The sequence below is a fragment of the Trypanosoma brucei genome, chromosome 2, assembly GCF_000002445.2.
Source record: "Trypanosoma brucei brucei TREU927 chromosome 2, complete sequence".
In the NCBI taxonomy this organism is placed as follows: Eukaryota; Euglenozoa; class Kinetoplastea; order Trypanosomatida; family Trypanosomatidae; genus Trypanosoma; species Trypanosoma brucei.
In genome coordinates, this window is record NC_005063.2 from 396,329 (window position 1) to 412,762 (window position 16,434).

Below are 16,434 nucleotides of genomic sequence, written 5' to 3' on the forward strand. Positions count from 1 at the left end.
CCCTGAGGCCCACTTCAATTGAACGTAAATAAATAAATGAATATATGCTTCTATCTGTAACCCTCAAAAGAGCATACACCGCACATGTGTTTCCAACTCATCGAAAAGCTCTGTTTAATAACACGTTTTTTTTTAAAAATTCCCTATTAATGCCACAATCCCATTAAATCTACGTGCCACTAAATTTTATGATAAAGTAACTTCAAACACCCAAATGACAAATTAACCCTCAGACAATGAATATCTTAACAATATTCTGTCCTAAGCCCACGAGTTAAAATCTCACCAACAGTTAAAAATTACAACCCCACGCCAACTTCGAATGACTTCCCGTGGGAACTACAATTTCTGCATAACTTTTCCCGTGTTGGCTATTCTCCTCCCTACATTAACACGCCAAGCTCCAATTATTTAACTCCCGAGGCTGCAAACAGCATGGACATTTCAGACAAGATGGTGGAAGTTAATGTCCGGTACAACAATTAGCAATCGGCTTGTTGTGCTAAAAGATTTCAGACCTTCCATGTTTGCATTGAAACTTTTGGGAAAGGTAAGTCGCCGTAACGGTGATGTAAACATTAGGGGTAAATCACCGGCATGGCGACTGCCTTATGAAAATAAATAATATATATATATATATATATATAAAATACGGCCTCGCAGGCTAAATTCCTAACAACTCCCGTGTCATTTAGGATGAGGATTGATATCCTCACCTCAGTTTGCGAAGCAGCTGAGGCAAATACGTTTAAACAAAGAAACATTTATTCAATTGTTCTCTTGCTGACTGACTGACAGATGCTCACTGAATGGGGCAAAACAACAAGAACAAGAACAAGAACAATAATAATAATAATACCGTCGCATCATCGTTTCAGAATATGTTGATGAAACTCCACCTCTTCAGCGGGGCGAGGAACGCACACGTTCCACCCACTAAGTTCCATGAATAATAGGAACCATTCTTCTGCCAAACATTTCCAGTAAGAAGAGAGTGGCGCAAATATTATTCATTGAATTGAGTTCGCATAAGGTCCAGCATGATGAAAGACGTTGCCCCATTCGAAGAGTGCAATAGCGCGTCGCACTTTAAACCTAAGCGCGTGTGACTTTCCGCCGACGCCGCCTCAGTTTTGTGATTAAAAAAAAAAACGACGTTGAAAGTTTTGATGATCGAGCTGTTAAGCACTGAGGTTCCTTTTGGTGAAATATATCTGAAACAATCGATAACAGCAGAAAATAAATGATATGCCTGACAAAATAAACGGAAGCATGTGATTCCGTTTATCTTCAAAAGGCATTGCTTTGAAGTACACGGCAGTTTGCATAACACCCCCCCCCCACCCCTCTGCAACCCGGTTGCTGAAATGGTGATGTTTATGGAGTCGCCGAAGTCGTTTGCTTTTGAGGTGTCTCCTCGCCACGGAAGGAAATAATAATAATAATTAAAAAAAAAAAAAGAGGACTTGTACAACCGCATCGGGTAAAACGCATAAAGTACCTTCTAAATGGACAGCTGCTTCATGTTTTGCATTTGGGAGTGAGAAAATGTGGATACGGCAATAAAGTCGTGAAAGGCTCTACGGAAAGTAAAAGAGGTTTGTAACGGTGCGAAAATGCATTGCATTGGCGCAGGCAAGAGACAGACCTTCCACGAATAACTCGTCTATGAGAATGGTTTTGTACCTTCTCTTTCTTTCTTTTTTTTTTTTAAATTACCCCATACGGTTATTAGTGAGAAACTCACCACGTCAAATACGCTGCTGCGTAAAGCATTCCCCTCCCCCCACCGTTGGTGTTTCAGCGGTACTGATATCTTCCATAGTTAAAGGCAAGATATCCAGAGATTGTTGGAGGTGTGTGTGTGTGTGTGTGCAAATCGAGTAAAAATAATAATAATAAGAAACGATATATCAAGTCCTTCCATTCCCTTTCTCGACACTAATGTGCAAACACGACTGCATGTTACACTTTTATCCGTGCATATCATCAATCCACTCCTTTTTCATTTTTTTTTTTTAAACTGAAAGAGTTCTACCTTCCCCTTTAATTTTAAATATTCGATTGGTTCTGATTTGTTTTGGACATTACCCGCGCTTAAATGTGAAGAACAGAGAGAACAGAAGAGAACTGTGGCTGCGTGTGTGTATGTGTGTATGTGTGTGGACAATTTACCATTAGATAAGTTCCTGAGGTACACCCAGTGGAGAAGAAACAAACATCATTGTTGATAAAGCGAGCATGCAAATTCACATTTACATATGCCTTGTACAATGGTAACAGTAGCAAAGAAGAAGGAAAAAAAAAGGGAGGGGGGGGGGAAAGATGTGCCAACAAATAGTCGATGCCGTTTTTTTTCTTAAAAAAAAAAACAACAACAAGAACAACAGTACAAAGTTGCCCACACGCACGAAAATGGACATCATCCAGCCGATTCAATGTTTCGTTGCAACTTCCTCCCACCGCGATTTGGACAACCATTTGAGGGTTGTGTGATTCTTTGGATTTTCAAATTACATACATTTTGATCTTTTGTTTTCTTCAGCTCCCCGTGTGTGTACCACTCGGCCGAGTTCTTTCGTAGGGGAGTGGTGGAAAGGACTCCACCTGACGCCGGTTATATCTGCTAGGTGTGTAATCCAACGAAGTATTATAACGAACCGTTTCAGTCTCCACTACATTATTTTTAAGTTTTGGTAAGCCACCCTGTACCCTACTGGGCCCTTGCCTGAGATTGTTTTGGATTCCTCTTCCCGTTTCTGCGCGACTTAACCCGAGACCACGCTGAGACCAGGGTTGTTGATCGTGCGTGTCTGCCTGTAGTTTCTGACGCATCAGCCGCGACCCCAACGTTGTTTCGGTCCCTGTCGAAACTCTGTCACACCGTAAAGGATGGTGCAGCGTCGGTATTTGAGAACTTAGGGAAATCGGTTCATTCTTTAATTTGTACAACTTCCGTGGATCTACAGCCGCCACCTCCGTGACAAATGACGGTGGCTCCGGTCCACTCGAAGCCGCGGTACAATCCAGTGCTGCATTTGGAGAGCCGCTGTTCTTCGTATGCGCTTGGACGAGAACGCGGATAATGTTACGAAACTCCGTGCGCTCCGCCTCGTACAATGCCAACCTCTCCTGTAAATCGTAGATATGCTCCATCAGTTTTTTCTCCAATGCCGTCTCCTGCGTGCTGTGGAATTCCTGTTGCATTGTCTCAGACTCCGTAGCGAAGGCCTGCTGCCCTTCCCCCTCATCCGCTGCGAATTTCGGTGTGCTTCCCGGACGTACCACCGAATACGTGGCTGTCGACGCCTCACCGCAACCGTCACGTAGTTCCGTAAGGATTTCTTGCCTTACGGAGGCTGCTGCTTCTCTAGCCTTTGTTGTTATGGTTGAACACGCTTCATCCAAACTAACCGCGATTTCCTCGCGAAGCATCTTGCGCATGTCCACGAGAATTGCTGCGGTTTCTACACTCCGGGCCCGGGGAGGTGAGGGAAAAATCATAGTGGGATCCTCGCGTCCTACCCTTCCTTCAATTTCCCCGGTAGATGACAGACGGCTGGTGGCCCGCGGCGGATGTGGTGACTGCCGAAGTCGTGTGGTTTTGTAGTCGCCTCGCGGGGCCTTAATGACCTTTTGAATCTCCGTTGCTTTCCTCATCTCACGATTTTTTAATGCTCTCATTTTCTTCTTGAGTAGTTCCTCATTTCTGCGCAGCATTTCTTCATTTCGCTGAAGGATTTCTTCGTTCCGCCTCAGCATATCCTCATTCTTCCGCTGCATATCCTCATTCTTCCGCTGCATCTCCTCATTTTTCTGTTGCATTTCCTCGTTCTTCTGGTGCAATTTCTCGTTCTTTTGGTGCATTTCCTCGTTTCTCCTGAACCTCTCCTCGTCGATCTCAAGCAAACTTTTGCTCCCACCGACAGCGTCATTGACTGTGATCCCCTTATTTCCGGCATCCTCCAGCACTTCCTCACGTAATGGATAAGTTTTTTTGTCCTCCTCCGAGTCCTCTCGTGCATTTCCCTTGGGGATGTCTTCACTTTGTTTCGTCTCCTCAGCACCTTCTCTAGTTATGTCTGCTTCAACTGTCGCTGGCTTCACATCATCTTTATCTTCCGGTACGTCCTCACTGACCTTTAGGACATCAACAGTTTCCTTGAAGGCAACCTCTTTTGGCTCTTTGTCATCTTCATCTTCATCTTCATCTGTTTCCTTCGGCACCTCCTCGACTTTTCCGGACCCCTCCCCTTCCATATCTAATGAACTTCCATCCTTCTGTGGAAACTCCACAGTTTGCTTGTGTGCTGCCCCAATTCTCACCGGTAGATCCTTCAGCCCCTTGCAGAGTCGCTTTCCCACCACTACACTTCTATCTTTCTTTATTGCCCTTCTTCCTTTTCCAATACCCTCGCTGCTTCTAAGGGAGCCATCACTACTTCTACGCGCATCCGTATCTTGATGAAAATATTTGATCATACCTACTTCGGGTGTCAGCCTTTCCTCATGGATTTTTGGAACGTCGTCGCCGTCATCCTTCTGCTGCTTCGGGGTTTCTTCAACAACTAAACTTTCTTCCTCTTCCTTCTTGTCGTCATTTGGGACCTCATCTCTTCCTCTGAGAGTTTCTTCCACGTTGGTTAACATATCCGCATTATGCCGAAGCATGCTCAGGTTACTTTTTAGCATATCCACATTACACTTCAGCATTTCTACACCGCTTTTCAGTATTTCCTCCTTATCCCTCGGTGTCTCTTCGTACGAGGTGAGCACATCCACATTTTGCTTCAGCACCTCTTCATCTTTCTTCAGCACTTCTTCGTTCATCTTTAGTGTCTCCTCAGTGCTTTTTGGCATCTCTCCAGCTTTTTTGAGAATCTCCTCGTTGTTTCTGAGCATGTCCGAAGTATTCTGTAGCATGTCAACGGCATTTTTAATCATTTCATCGACAACTTGTGCTGTATCCATGCTACCCTCAGAGGCTGCTATAGTACTGGCTTTAGTCCCTGGTCGCTCACTCACTGAAGTTTGCGAATCTAATGCACTTTCATCCCGCGCATCATCGCCGTATTCGCGTCCAAAAGTAGACATAACATTTGTACCGCTTGTATCCCATGAGAATTGTTCCGTTGGCAACATTCTATTATCTGTTTGGGGGAGTGAACAAGCGCTACTTGTCAGAGCGGAGGAGGTTCTGTTCAGTACTGGTGTCGGTGTCGTCTGTTCAACATCACGTTGAGTTCTACTTGGAAAACTTCGCGGTTGTGATGTGGCGCTTCGCAGCTGATGTCCATCTGAACATGGAGTTGCATTCCTTCTCACCTCGTCCCACACAATGTTCACACTTTGCTGCAATTCATTGAGGCGGCGGCTAATATGACTCCTCATGTTACGTAAATAAGACTCCAACTGAAAGCAATGCATGAGCGAGTCCGGAACGGGAACAAGTTCATCCATTTCGGGTTTCATTGTCATCGCGCCGTCTGGGAGTTTGTGGACGTTGACAACTTGCGTCGCGGTGTATCAGGTTTCGTGTTCGCCTTGTGTAAAAAAACAAAACAAAACAAAACAAAACAACAACAATAACAACAACAACAGCAGTAAATACAAACACAAACGACCGTTACCCAAACGACGGCAGATTCAAAGAAGAAAAGGAAGAGGAGTGTGTGAGAGAGAAAAGGTGGAAAGAGTGAGACGCACTTTAAAAATAAAAATAAAAATAAATAAATAAATATATATATGTGCTACCCTAAACTATATTTAAATATGAAAGCAGCTTGCGACCTTTTGTTTTGTAGTTTTCTTTTTCGTGTGTGTGTGTGTGTTTGTTTGTTTGTTTCACTAGCCTTGTTTTGTATACTTTTGTAACAATATAATAAACGTGAAAAGTTTCTAAACCCCCTTTCTTTTCTTCTTTTTTTTTCCTCTTTTTGCTTTTGTCTTGGCTCCACGACACCCAAAACCGTTTATCGGCCCCGTGATGTCTGCAACTGTATTGATGTTAGTGAAACGAACGACCGAAAGAAGACGAATGCAAGAAAAGAATATATAAATACGAAGAAGATAAATAAATATAAAACACACACCTACACACGAACAGATAAGCAAATGACACAACAATGGAGGTATGACGGAGTTGCATTTGTAATGCATTCAAAGGGGAAAAAAAAACAAAAAGAGATATGCCCTTCTTTATGTAATAGCGCCAATTCGACACACTATTCACGCACACACACAAAAAAAAAACGCAAAGCAACAAAAAGAAAATATAAAGGAAGAGATAGAAATACAGAATATACAGAGAGATACTTAATGAAAGCTCATTCAAAGTTATGAGAAATAAGAAGCAAAACATCCGGTGGTTGCCTCTGCTTCTTTTCTTCTTCTCTTTTTTTTTTTTTTACTATCCGTCCCTTGTTGAAAATTATAACTCCATTCACTGTATGAATTTTAGTCAGTTGCATGTGTTCTGCTAAAGCGATGTGATTTATGAAATGAAGAACTTCCCTTTTTTCCCTCTCTTTTTTTTTTATAAAAAAAGATTACCCGCATTTGGCTCCTCACGTTCATGCGTTAAAACCCTCCTTTTCGGATATAACGTACACACACACACACACACACACACACATATATATATATATATAAAGTATATATGTTTGCTTCTTCAGTCTAACCTTAGCTTGCATTTATTCCTTAAATGGTCACTTGAGTGGCACGAAACATTTTCTTTAGAAAAGTGACTGGGAAGTCAAATGAAGAAAAAAAAAAAAGAAGAGGAACATTTTTTTTTCTTTTCTTTTCTTTAGAAGGGAAGTGTAGCAACACATCATTCGGTATATATATCATAAACATTTACATATGCTGGTTCCATTCCAGTAGCCTCAATGGTAAGTTAGAATAAGAAGGGAACTGAGAAATAGAGGGGGAGAAAAAAGAAGAAAGGGAGGAGAACAAACAATCCGACAAGCAAAAATAAGAAGGTAAGAACGAAACGGGAGGGAACGAAATGAAAACAAAACGAAGCAAAATGAGGGGCGGCAGCAAAAAAAAAAAAAAAGCGGTTACCACCACTTCTTCTCAACGCATTTCAACAGAGACACCGGTGCTAAACATTACAAGTCACTTATATTCTTTTTTTTTTCCCCTCCTCCTCCTTCCTTTCTTTTTTTTTTTGCATAAAATTTACGTGCTCACAAAGCTCCTTTCGTATAATTTACCCGTCGCCTCTTACGACAACATGATTACCGGAAGCAAAGCAAGAAAAGGAGCAAAGGAAGGAAGAGGGGAAACAGAAGATCAGCACGTCCCAAGCAACATAAAAAAAAAAATGGAAAGAAAGAAAGGAAAGGAAGGAAAGAGAGCAAAACACAAAACAAACGCTTTCCATAAACCTTCACAGCCCTTGAAGGTGTGGATAAAAGGAAAGACAAGTCGCCCATACGAACAAACACACAAGCACACACAAGTACGATCATACATATATGTACAAATACTTTGTTTTTATTATTATTATTATTTTCTCTTATAATAAAATAATAACCAAATGTATTAATTACTGCTGCCGCTGCTCTCAAAGTCATCTTCATACTCATCACCGCCGCTCACGCGACCCGACGGTTTGTGAAATGACATTCGGCTTTGCGGCCGTTCCGAATTCTCACAAATTGGTGGGATGCTCGGCGTCTTCTCTGATCGGGTTGAAACACTGCTCGGCTGAAGAAGCGGTCGCCGCGCCAGCGCACTTTTGGGCCGTTGCGGTGACATTTTTTGTTCAGCCAACGCATCCGTCACACCTTTGCTCTGCTCCAACCAAGAATCCAATTCGGAGGTCGCGACGCTAGTTTTTGCATTAGTGTTATTATTATTATTATTGTTATTATTGTTATAATTATTATTGGTACTACCGCTGCTACAACCGTCACCACCACTCCCACTGGTGGATGCACCCATGGACCTTTTCTTGGCGCTGATGGCCTTCTGCACTATTTCCTCACCAAATATCTGTTTATAATATTTGGACTCCAGACAACTGAGTGGAACAGTGGAAAGATTGTTCTGGACGTAGGAACTACGCAGTGCGCGCCTAAGTGTTGGTCGTGTTACCGCGGATTTCTGTAAAAATGAATGAACCAAATCAATGAGAGGCGAGGAGTAACCATCTTCCGGTGTGATGAGTTGATACTCTCCGCGCGAGATCATCCGCATGAGTGTTGGTGCTGATGTGGAGTTGAAGGGGCGTTTCAGCATCATGAGTTCATACAAGGTGACGCCGAGACTCCATATATCAGCCTTTCCATCATATGCCCGCTCCTCACAAAGTTCAGGCGCCATGTAAAGCGGCGAGCCACACGCCATCTTCGCCACCCCGCCAAGCTGATCGAGCACTACCGACACGCCAAAATCTCCTATACGAACGGTTCCGTCTTCGAAAATGAAGATGTTCTGTGGCTTAATGTCCCTGTGGAGGGTGCGCTGGTCAACATGCAGGAAATTCAATCCAACCAACATCTGAATCATAAGTGAGGCTACAAAACTCTCTTCTTCCTTCTTGTGACGGTACTGGAGCTGTTCAATACGCTGCCCCAAATCACCACCGTTGCAAAATTCCATGATGATGTACACCATGAACTTACCGTCGTGGTAGCGGTCGAGGAATTGCACAATGTTGGGGTGTCCCATAGAGCGGCGAAGTATACTCACCTCCATATCCAATGCCTTCATCTCTTCATCTTTTTTCATTGTTTGCATATCCACATCCTTCACAACAACAAAACGATCACCACCTCCCTGCGCCGTTTCGTCCGCCTGCTCGTAAAGCGTTGCGCAACCGAAGCTTCCCTTCCCGAGTATGCGCTGACGCTTAAGTTTCCATATTCTGTTTTCGCCACGAAGCTCAAGGAGATCAGCCATAAGTGAAGGGGGGATTTTACCTGAGCTACTACACCTATATGCAACGAGTGCAGGAGATGTGTGCGTATTTGTATATGCCGCTTGTGTCTGTTCTTGTTCTTTTTTTTTCTTCTTTTCCACTTTCTTGGCTCTTATTTCTGTTTAAAATATTTAATAGAGCTCTATACTGATAAATATAAATACAGATAAATGTATACGTGTATTGTGTGACTATACGGCTGATTGTTAAAGTAACGAAGAGGGAAGGGAACACAACCGGTCTTGTGGTTTGAGTTCACTTATAATCCCTATGTAAGTATCTTCTGCTTTGTTTGTAATAGAAATTTATTGTTGATTTATCTATTATTTATTTGTTTCCTTCCCCTTCCGCTACACCGTCTTTCCTTAGACGTCACTTTCGCACAAAAATGAGTGTAATTTAACGTCGTGTTGCGGATTCTTGTTTTCGTTGCTTCTGGCGTTTGTTTGTTTGTTTGCTTTTTTTTTTTTTAAAATGCAAATATCTGATACTCGACACACCGTAGTGATTGCGTTGTCTTTCACCACTTGCTTTTCCTTTTCCTTTTTAATATATTTTTTCTTTGTAATTTCCGCTAACAGTAGGACAATACAATATAAGCAATATATATATATATATATATATATATATTGTTGGTGAGGGTGATCATTCAACAAAGTGGGAGAGGAGGATGAAGGTAAATGACGGAGGTGGTTAACAAGAAAAAGCGAAAAGAAGTCAGGAGAGAAAAACGTAAATAAAGAAAAGAACAAGAGAGAGAGAGAACAGAACAATGAATCACGATGGCAGGTGGCAGCAGTGCTTGAAAAGAACTAAAACTGTTAAGGAAACAACACACAGACACACACACACATATATATATATATATGTATATATTACTATATATTTTGTTAAACTGCCGTGACGGTGTGGAAAAGACATGAAGGAGGACGGGAAGAGGGGGAAACTACTGATGCCTTATTGGTAGCGAATCGCCATTACAAATTAGTGAATTTCACTCTCCTTCTTTCCCCAAGGTTCGATAATGGCGAAAGGAGAGAGTTCAAAAAAAAAAAAGTAATAAAATTAACTCAATACGCAATTTTCAGACCCACATGCATATGTATATAAATATACTTGTGTTTTTGCATTATGTATTCATCACTTTTATTTCGCAGCTGCAAATGGGGATGTGCAACCGCACCTGAGCTTGAGATGAAACCTCTAAACCAGTGGACCAATATTAATTAACTAAACGGCGGCATGTGATCCCGAGGGGAAGTGACAAAGGGGAGGAAAGGATAGAGGAGGGAGAGAGAGGGAGGGAAAAACAACAACAAAACAAAACAAAACAAAACGAAACCAAGATAAAATCAAACATGACGAGGGAGAAGTGCGTGTAGAGGGCAATATTGCACTGAAAAAAATGTTTCCCACCCCAACAGCCTTTGCCTTACTTCTCTTTTCTTTTTTTGGTCGTTGCAAACACAGCAACAATCACAAAGTTGCAACTGGGAATCACTGCCTCTTCTCCATTTCCCTCTTCAATTAGTCATGGGAGAAGAGCATGCAGCAACGGCATGAATGTGTAAATAACTACCCACCTTAAGCACCGAATATGCGATGGAGGAACTGCAGGGGCGATACACACACACACACACACACATATATATATATATATATATATGTGCAATAGAAGGTGGGGCATTGTCATTACTTCTATGCTTTCCGCTTTCTCCATCTCCATCTCCATCTCCTCCATGCCTCTCTTCATTTTAATTTATTTCAGCTTAAATTCAATTCACTCCCACCCCACACTTCGTACGCTACGTTCATACTTACCGTGACAACCCCTTCCCTCTTCCCAACCTCAGTTTTGTACTTCTTTTCCCCCAAAGGTCCACTCCACTACATGTGACAAACCACTACCACTACCACATCACCAGCAGCAGCAACAACAACAACAACAACGCCAAGCGCCACCATTTCCATTTCCATCTTCTCCATTTTTCCCTTTCCTTTTCCTTTTTTTTTTAAAAAAAAAACAAAAACCAAATTTTTCAACGTCTGTTTAGCAGCAACCGCCTTCCCGCCAACCGGCCCCTTCGCCGTCTTTTTGTTGCTGCGAAGGCGTAAGAAGAAACGGGTCTCGTCGCTTACCCAACGGCACCGTTCCCTTCTCACAGATTTCCACTACGGGAATGGCCTCCGCCACCTTCCTAAAAAGTGATTTTACATTCGTCCCAGTTTTTGCACTGACTTCAACAAAAATAAGCCGGTTTTCATCCGCGCGTTTCTGCGCCTCATCTGCGCTTACTTCCCTTTTTTCCTGCACATCACATTTGTTTCCCACAAGCGCAATTATGACATCATCCCCTCGCGCCGCCCGGACCTCATCTATCCATTTGAATGTACTGAGAAAAGAAGAACGAGATGTGATGTCGTACACCACAACGGTGGCTGCACTGTTTCGTATATAACTTGGAATGAGTGAACGAAACCGCTCCTGTCCAGCCGTATCCCACACATGCAGTCGTGTCGCCCGGTTATTTATATGCAACGTTTTGGAAAAGAAATCAATACCAATGGTTGCCTGATACTGTTGGTCAAATGTATCATACATAAAACGTGTAATGAGGCTCGTCTTCCCCACAGCCTGATCGCCGAGAAGAACAATTTTATGTTTAACCACCGGTGCGGTTTCAGCAGTGACGCCGTCCCCTCCCTTTTTTGTGGATGCAACTGGCGCTGAGTTTGTTTCCATTCGATTCCTTTAAATTGCCTATGAAGAAATCACACACACACACACACACACACGCACCCCACTTGTTGCTGTTGCACAAAGTCGCTAACTTTTTCCTTTTTTATTTTTTACCTTTATTTATTTATTTATTTCTTTTTATCTTTTTTTTTGTTGTTCTATTCTACTCTATTCTGCTTTTTTCTTTCCTCTTAGCGTATATATATATATATATATATATTGAAATTATATATTCAACAATCGATACAACAAACAAACAAACAACAATTAAATATAAGTAAATATTTTTATTTATATTTCTCGACGGTACCGATATGTGTATATGTATGTTCTTTTTTTTTTAAAAAAAAAGAATATTATTTTCCCCCTTTTCAACCCCCCAAATATTAGCAAGGGTAATAAACACAACAACAAAACACTAATAAAAATAAAACTTTTCTGCCGCTTGTACTAAATGGTGGCTGCCAACACGTTTCAACAGCCAACTCGCTTACACACACACACACACACACAAAAGAAAAAGAAAAAAAAGGAAAATACAAACGAATTTGTGTAAATAATAAGATGAGGGAAAAGAATATATAGTAAAATATGCATATATATATATATATTTATTTATTTATTTATAGGTATGAATGTATATTCTTATTTATTTTTAAATGTAAATGAAATACTCCCACTCCCGCTTGCACTTTGTTTTGTGTAATTCTTTTTATTTTATTGTTTTATTTTGCGGCGAACCGATGACTGCTGCAAGTACATTTCATTACTGTTGTGAAATAATACAAACAAAATGTACCCAAATAAACATGTTTTTTGTTTTTTTTTTTGCAAAATAAGTATTCATGTGAGTTTAAAAGGACGACACGGTACTTGAATTAATTTACTCACGCATTTCCATTAACTGAGCGCCATCCACTTGCCTCCTCCCTCCCCCCCCTCAATAAAACGACAACAACAAGAAAATAATAACAATAACAATAATATAAAATTGGGGGATGGGGGAAAAAAACATAAATAAATAAATAAATAAAGACACGCAAACATTTCCGTTTACTTCCCCTGCGCATCTGCGCGTCTCATGGCGTCTTGTTGTTGCCAATTCTCCACATTTTCACGGAATTCCACAACAAATTCATCAAAATCATGCCGCCTCGCGTCTTTATTTGCCATGACGGATTCATATAAGTGTGTTTTACACGCAAATATTTCCACAATGGAACCCAATGCAAAACCCAATGCAAAAATACCCGACATTCGAATCGGATACGGTAATGTGCGATAATATCGAATAAAACGTAAACTTCGCGTCCCATCACGGAGAAATGGATCGCCTTTACGTTTTGTTGCGCGTGCCATCACATTTTCAACATATGACATGACACGTCTTTGCCTCTACTACTGTTATTATTATTATTATTATTACTGGTAACTTTTGTGAAGTCGTTAAAATGTTGTTGTTTTATATATTATTCTCTACACTACTACTTCTTTTTTTTTTTTTTTGGGAAAATGGCTGACGCCAACAACTAAATTTTAGTTGACAACGCGTCGCCCAGAGTTCTCAGCTAGTGGAACATTAAAATGACAAACAAATAAATAATTAAATAAATAATTAATTAATTAATGAAATAGAGAATGAAAAGAAAAAAAAAGTACATTTTCAAATTTATAAATGTCATTATATTGCAGATAAAAAGTCACAAATATAAACACATTTCGCATTTATTTATTTACAGGTGTTTAAATGGTGTTGTTGACGCAAGTTAATGGTACCCATTCGTGCATGATGATACAAAAAGAAAAAAAAAAGAACCTGTGTTTGTGTTTGTGTGAATACGTTTGTGTTTTGTTTTTGTGGTGTGTTGCTCAAATACATTACGGTATTGCAAAAAAAAAAAACAAACAACAACACAAACTCACATTCACTCAAATACGTAACGAATAGCGTACAAAGAGAGAAAAAAAGAAAAAAAAGAAAAGAAAAAAGATGATAGAGAAAACTAAAGGCAAAAAAAAGGGGTGGTGAAGGAGTGAATGAATGAAATAAAGTGAAAAGAAATCGAAAAGGAATTTATTGTCATCATTACCTCAACAGTAACAGTAACAACAATAGCAATAATAATAATAATAATTGTTGTTGTTGTTGCTTTATTTCCTTTCCTAAAGGATGGGAAAAAAACACAAGACGGAAACAAAACAGCCCTTTGCCAGGAAAAAAAAAAGAAAAAAGAAAAAGAAAAAGATGTATAAATTAAGGTTTAACTCGTGAAATGAAACGTATGATCAATGCGCGGCTACACATACATACAAATATGTATAAATATGTGTAAATATATAAATGTGTGCAAGAATGTGCATTGATTTTAAGTTTCCTTCACTTCTTCCTTATTTTTCTCTTTTCTCCTTTTTTGTTTCTTTTTAATTCGTAGCAACCAACATGTTTGCGTCGCATAAAATTTCTTTTTTTCTTCCTTTTTTTTTTTTGCGCACAAATGTGTGGTGGAGGTTGAGGGAGCCAAAAAAGAAAGAAAAAAAACTAAAGAAATTCCCGCAGCAACACACCAGCAAAGAAGTGCGAAACGCAACCAAAATAATAACAATAATAGTGGTAAAAAAAAAAAAACAAGAAAACAAACGAAAAAAAAAAACGAGGGGGTGAATGTATGAGGATAAGTGTGTGTGTGTGTGTGTGGGGCTCGGCTGTTTCTTCAAGGAAAAACTTTTTTCTCTTTGTATTATTTTTATTTTTTTTTATTTACGTTGAAGCAAATCATTGACTTCATCAGAGTCTTCTTTTTTTTTTTTTTTGGTTGCTCTTTTTTTTTTTTTAAAAAAATTTGCTCCCTTTCTCCATCCCTTTCTTCTTTTTCTTATTTCACCTGTTGTTTCTTCACCTTTCAGCATCCATCACTTTTTCCCCCTAACCTTCCTGCTTCTCAGTACTAATAGTAATTATTATTATTAATAATAATAATCATCATCAGTCAATTTCCCTTCTGCGCTGCATGAACATACGCATTGTTTGGAGCCTAACATCCGCTACGGTACATATATAAATATATTTATATATGTATATATTTCCCCCTTTTCTTCTTTTTTCTTCTTGTAATCTCTTCTTTTCTTCTTTTCTTTTTTTTTTTACTCTTTTTAATAGATACATGCACACACAGGTACGCGGACACAAAATTACGCAAACACGGACACAAAAAAAAAAAACCACGCATACATACGCACAATCACCAGCGCCACATGTATCCGTGCGCGCATCTTCCGTTACAATTATAAATACATCTGTACATCAATTTTTTTTTCTTCTTTATACACTCACTTACACTCACACTTACAGACATAGGCGCACAAACGCGTGTGTCTGTTTTGCATCACTAAAGCAGCGGGCAAAAGGAAAAGAGAGTGCCATTCCTAACCTAACATAACCTAACTACTTACTTACTTTCTTTTTTTTCTTTTTTCTTTTTCTTTTCCTTTCCTTTCCTTTTGCCTCTTTTGCTTTTGTTTTCATTTTTTTTTTACACATTTTACTGAGCTCCAATAAATCCTTCCTTCATCTTTCCTTCCCATTCTACATTCGTCTACGGTATGGGAAGATGAAGGAAGTCGAATGAGTTTAAATGTATTGCTCCAAATGCTCATACAAGTTTTTGCGGCATCTTTCAATAAGATTCTCAAACACCGCATCCGGTACATACGTGGAAGAGGAACGGTATTCATATACCGCCGTGTCAAAAGCTGTCAAGGAGCCGTTGTCATTTGCTTCAATGATTTTACGGACCAGTCTGTTTTCCTTCCCGTGCTGAAAATCCCGTTCCTCCTCCTGTAGAGCATGAAACCGCTTACGTGCGTAGTATAGGGAGTCAAAGTAACGGTCATTGTCACCAAATCCTTCAGCCAACATACATAAGAGTGAAAGGAAGAATTGTCGAGTCTTTGGCCGACCACGCGGGGCATATGCCGTTTCTTCAACGAACAGTTTGGATGCCTCCGTGTATTTCTTTAGCTCTACCGTCAAGGTGGTGATGCGCTCCATGCAGCCACGGCTAAAGGAGGACATAAAACTCCTGTTGCCGTAAAGTTCAATGGCTTCCCTGTACAACTCAATCGCCCGTTCGGGTTCACCAAGGCGATCCTCCAGTAGAAGTGCCGAATCACGCTTGCAGCGGGCGGCTTGAAAGAAGAATCCCCCTTTCTTTAGAGTCTCGGAAATCTTTTGCATTAAGTTCACAGCCAGAAGAGGTTCCACCAACTGCATGTTCTCCACAGCCAGTGAGAGGGCAGTGGTTGTTTCTTCCTCGTCTTTGAAAGCCCGCGTGATGATACTCGCGTGAAAGAAGGCACGTGCCGCTTCAGCGGGGTGACCACAACTTGCGAAGAGTCCACCCGCCTCATTGAAAGCTTCACAGGCACCCAACCAATCCTCGCATTTCGAAAGCCCCCGCGACACATCCGTTTTAGCTTTTTCAAATATCTTTTCTGCCTCCTGCAGGCGCCCCCGAATATATTCCTCATCAAATCTGTTGGGTACCACACGTGCGTTGCTGGAAGGACAGCGGACAAGTTCCAGCGCGTCTGTGCATTCTACGGCTTCCTCCGATGTCATTAATTGATTCTTTGTTGTTGTTACGGTTGCTCTGTCTTTTTGTCTTTCCTTTCCTTTGGGTGTCTTTGTGTTCACAAAATTTGCGTGTTTGATATATAAATATATATTTCTGACTACTTCCCTCCGCTGCTACCACCTCCT

General features: G+C 40.6%; 6 protein-coding genes across 6 annotated transcripts, besides 43 other annotated features; all 6 read right to left on the minus strand.

Moving 5' to 3' along the window:
* Window positions 1–16,434: part of a sequence feature (sequence corresponds to BAC RPCI93-25N14) that runs on past both edges of the window.
* Window positions 625–647: a microsatellite.
* Window positions 819–858: a microsatellite.
* On the minus strand, window positions 1,007–1,480 carry Tb927.2.2070 (hypothetical protein; the record flags this gene model as incomplete). Its single annotated transcript, XM_946429.1, has 1 exon — window positions 1,007–1,480. The coding sequence occupies one exon, from the start codon at window positions 1,478–1,480 to the stop codon at window positions 1,007–1,009; it is 474 nt and encodes a 157-aa protein (XP_951522.1).
* Window positions 1,431–1,460: a sequence feature (AT_rich).
* Window positions 2,132–2,165: a microsatellite.
* Window positions 2,542–5,478, minus strand: Tb927.2.2090 (hypothetical protein; the record flags this gene model as incomplete). The annotated part of the gene is made up of 1 exon (XM_946430.1): window positions 2,542–5,478. The coding sequence occupies one exon, from the start codon at window positions 5,476–5,478 to the stop codon at window positions 2,542–2,544; it is 2,937 nt and encodes a 978-aa protein (XP_951523.1).
* Window positions 5,554–5,586: a microsatellite.
* Window positions 5,709–5,742: a microsatellite.
* Window positions 5,793–5,845: a microsatellite.
* Window positions 5,907–5,949: a sequence feature (T-rich).
* Window positions 6,608–6,634: a microsatellite.
* Window positions 6,788–6,810: a microsatellite.
* Window positions 6,992–7,037: a microsatellite.
* Window positions 7,135–7,179: a sequence feature (CT-rich).
* Window positions 7,254–7,378: a sequence feature (GA-rich).
* Window positions 7,504–7,545: a sequence feature (AT_rich).
* Tb927.2.2120 (protein kinase, putative) lies at window positions 7,555–8,916 on the minus strand (the record flags this gene model as incomplete). Its single annotated transcript, XM_946431.1, has 1 exon — window positions 7,555–8,916. The coding sequence occupies one exon, from the start codon at window positions 8,914–8,916 to the stop codon at window positions 7,555–7,557; it is 1,362 nt and encodes a 453-aa protein (XP_951524.1).
* Window positions 7,855–7,902: a microsatellite.
* Window positions 9,538–9,565: a microsatellite.
* Window positions 9,788–9,821: a microsatellite.
* Window positions 10,242–10,294: a microsatellite.
* Window positions 10,560–10,580: a microsatellite.
* Window positions 10,580–10,601: a microsatellite.
* Window positions 10,858–10,885: a microsatellite.
* Window positions 10,986–11,678, minus strand: Tb927.2.2130 (small GTP-binding protein RAB6, putative; the record flags this gene model as incomplete). The annotated part of the gene is made up of 1 exon (XM_946432.1): window positions 10,986–11,678. One exon carries the CDS (start codon window positions 11,676–11,678, stop codon window positions 10,986–10,988), a length of 693 nt encoding a protein of 230 aa, XP_951525.1.
* Window positions 11,709–11,735: a microsatellite.
* Window positions 11,768–11,827: a sequence feature (T-rich).
* Window positions 11,873–11,895: a microsatellite.
* Window positions 11,941–11,974: a sequence feature (AT_rich).
* Window positions 12,008–12,038: a sequence feature (AT_rich).
* Window positions 12,168–12,188: a microsatellite.
* Window positions 12,265–12,318: a microsatellite.
* Window positions 12,617–12,661: a microsatellite.
* Window positions 12,689–12,709: a microsatellite.
* On the minus strand, window positions 12,729–13,055 carry Tb927.2.2140 (hypothetical protein, conserved; the record flags this gene model as incomplete). Its single annotated transcript, XM_946433.1, has 1 exon — window positions 12,729–13,055. The coding sequence occupies one exon, from the start codon at window positions 13,053–13,055 to the stop codon at window positions 12,729–12,731; it is 327 nt and encodes a 108-aa protein (XP_951526.1).
* Window positions 13,072–13,100: a microsatellite.
* Window positions 13,272–13,303: a microsatellite.
* Window positions 13,629–13,664: a sequence feature (A-rich).
* Window positions 13,769–13,810: a microsatellite.
* Window positions 13,891–13,919: a microsatellite.
* Window positions 14,289–14,326: a microsatellite.
* Window positions 14,412–14,436: a sequence feature (AT_rich).
* Window positions 14,469–14,507: a sequence feature (T-rich).
* Window positions 14,628–14,653: a sequence feature (AT_rich).
* Window positions 14,727–14,758: a sequence feature (AT_rich).
* Window positions 14,763–14,826: a sequence feature (T-rich).
* Window positions 15,130–15,207: a sequence feature (T-rich).
* Window positions 15,304–16,293, minus strand: Tb927.2.2160 (hypothetical protein, conserved; the record flags this gene model as incomplete). The annotated part of the gene is made up of 1 exon (XM_946434.1): window positions 15,304–16,293. One exon carries the CDS (start codon window positions 16,291–16,293, stop codon window positions 15,304–15,306), a length of 990 nt encoding a protein of 329 aa, XP_951527.1.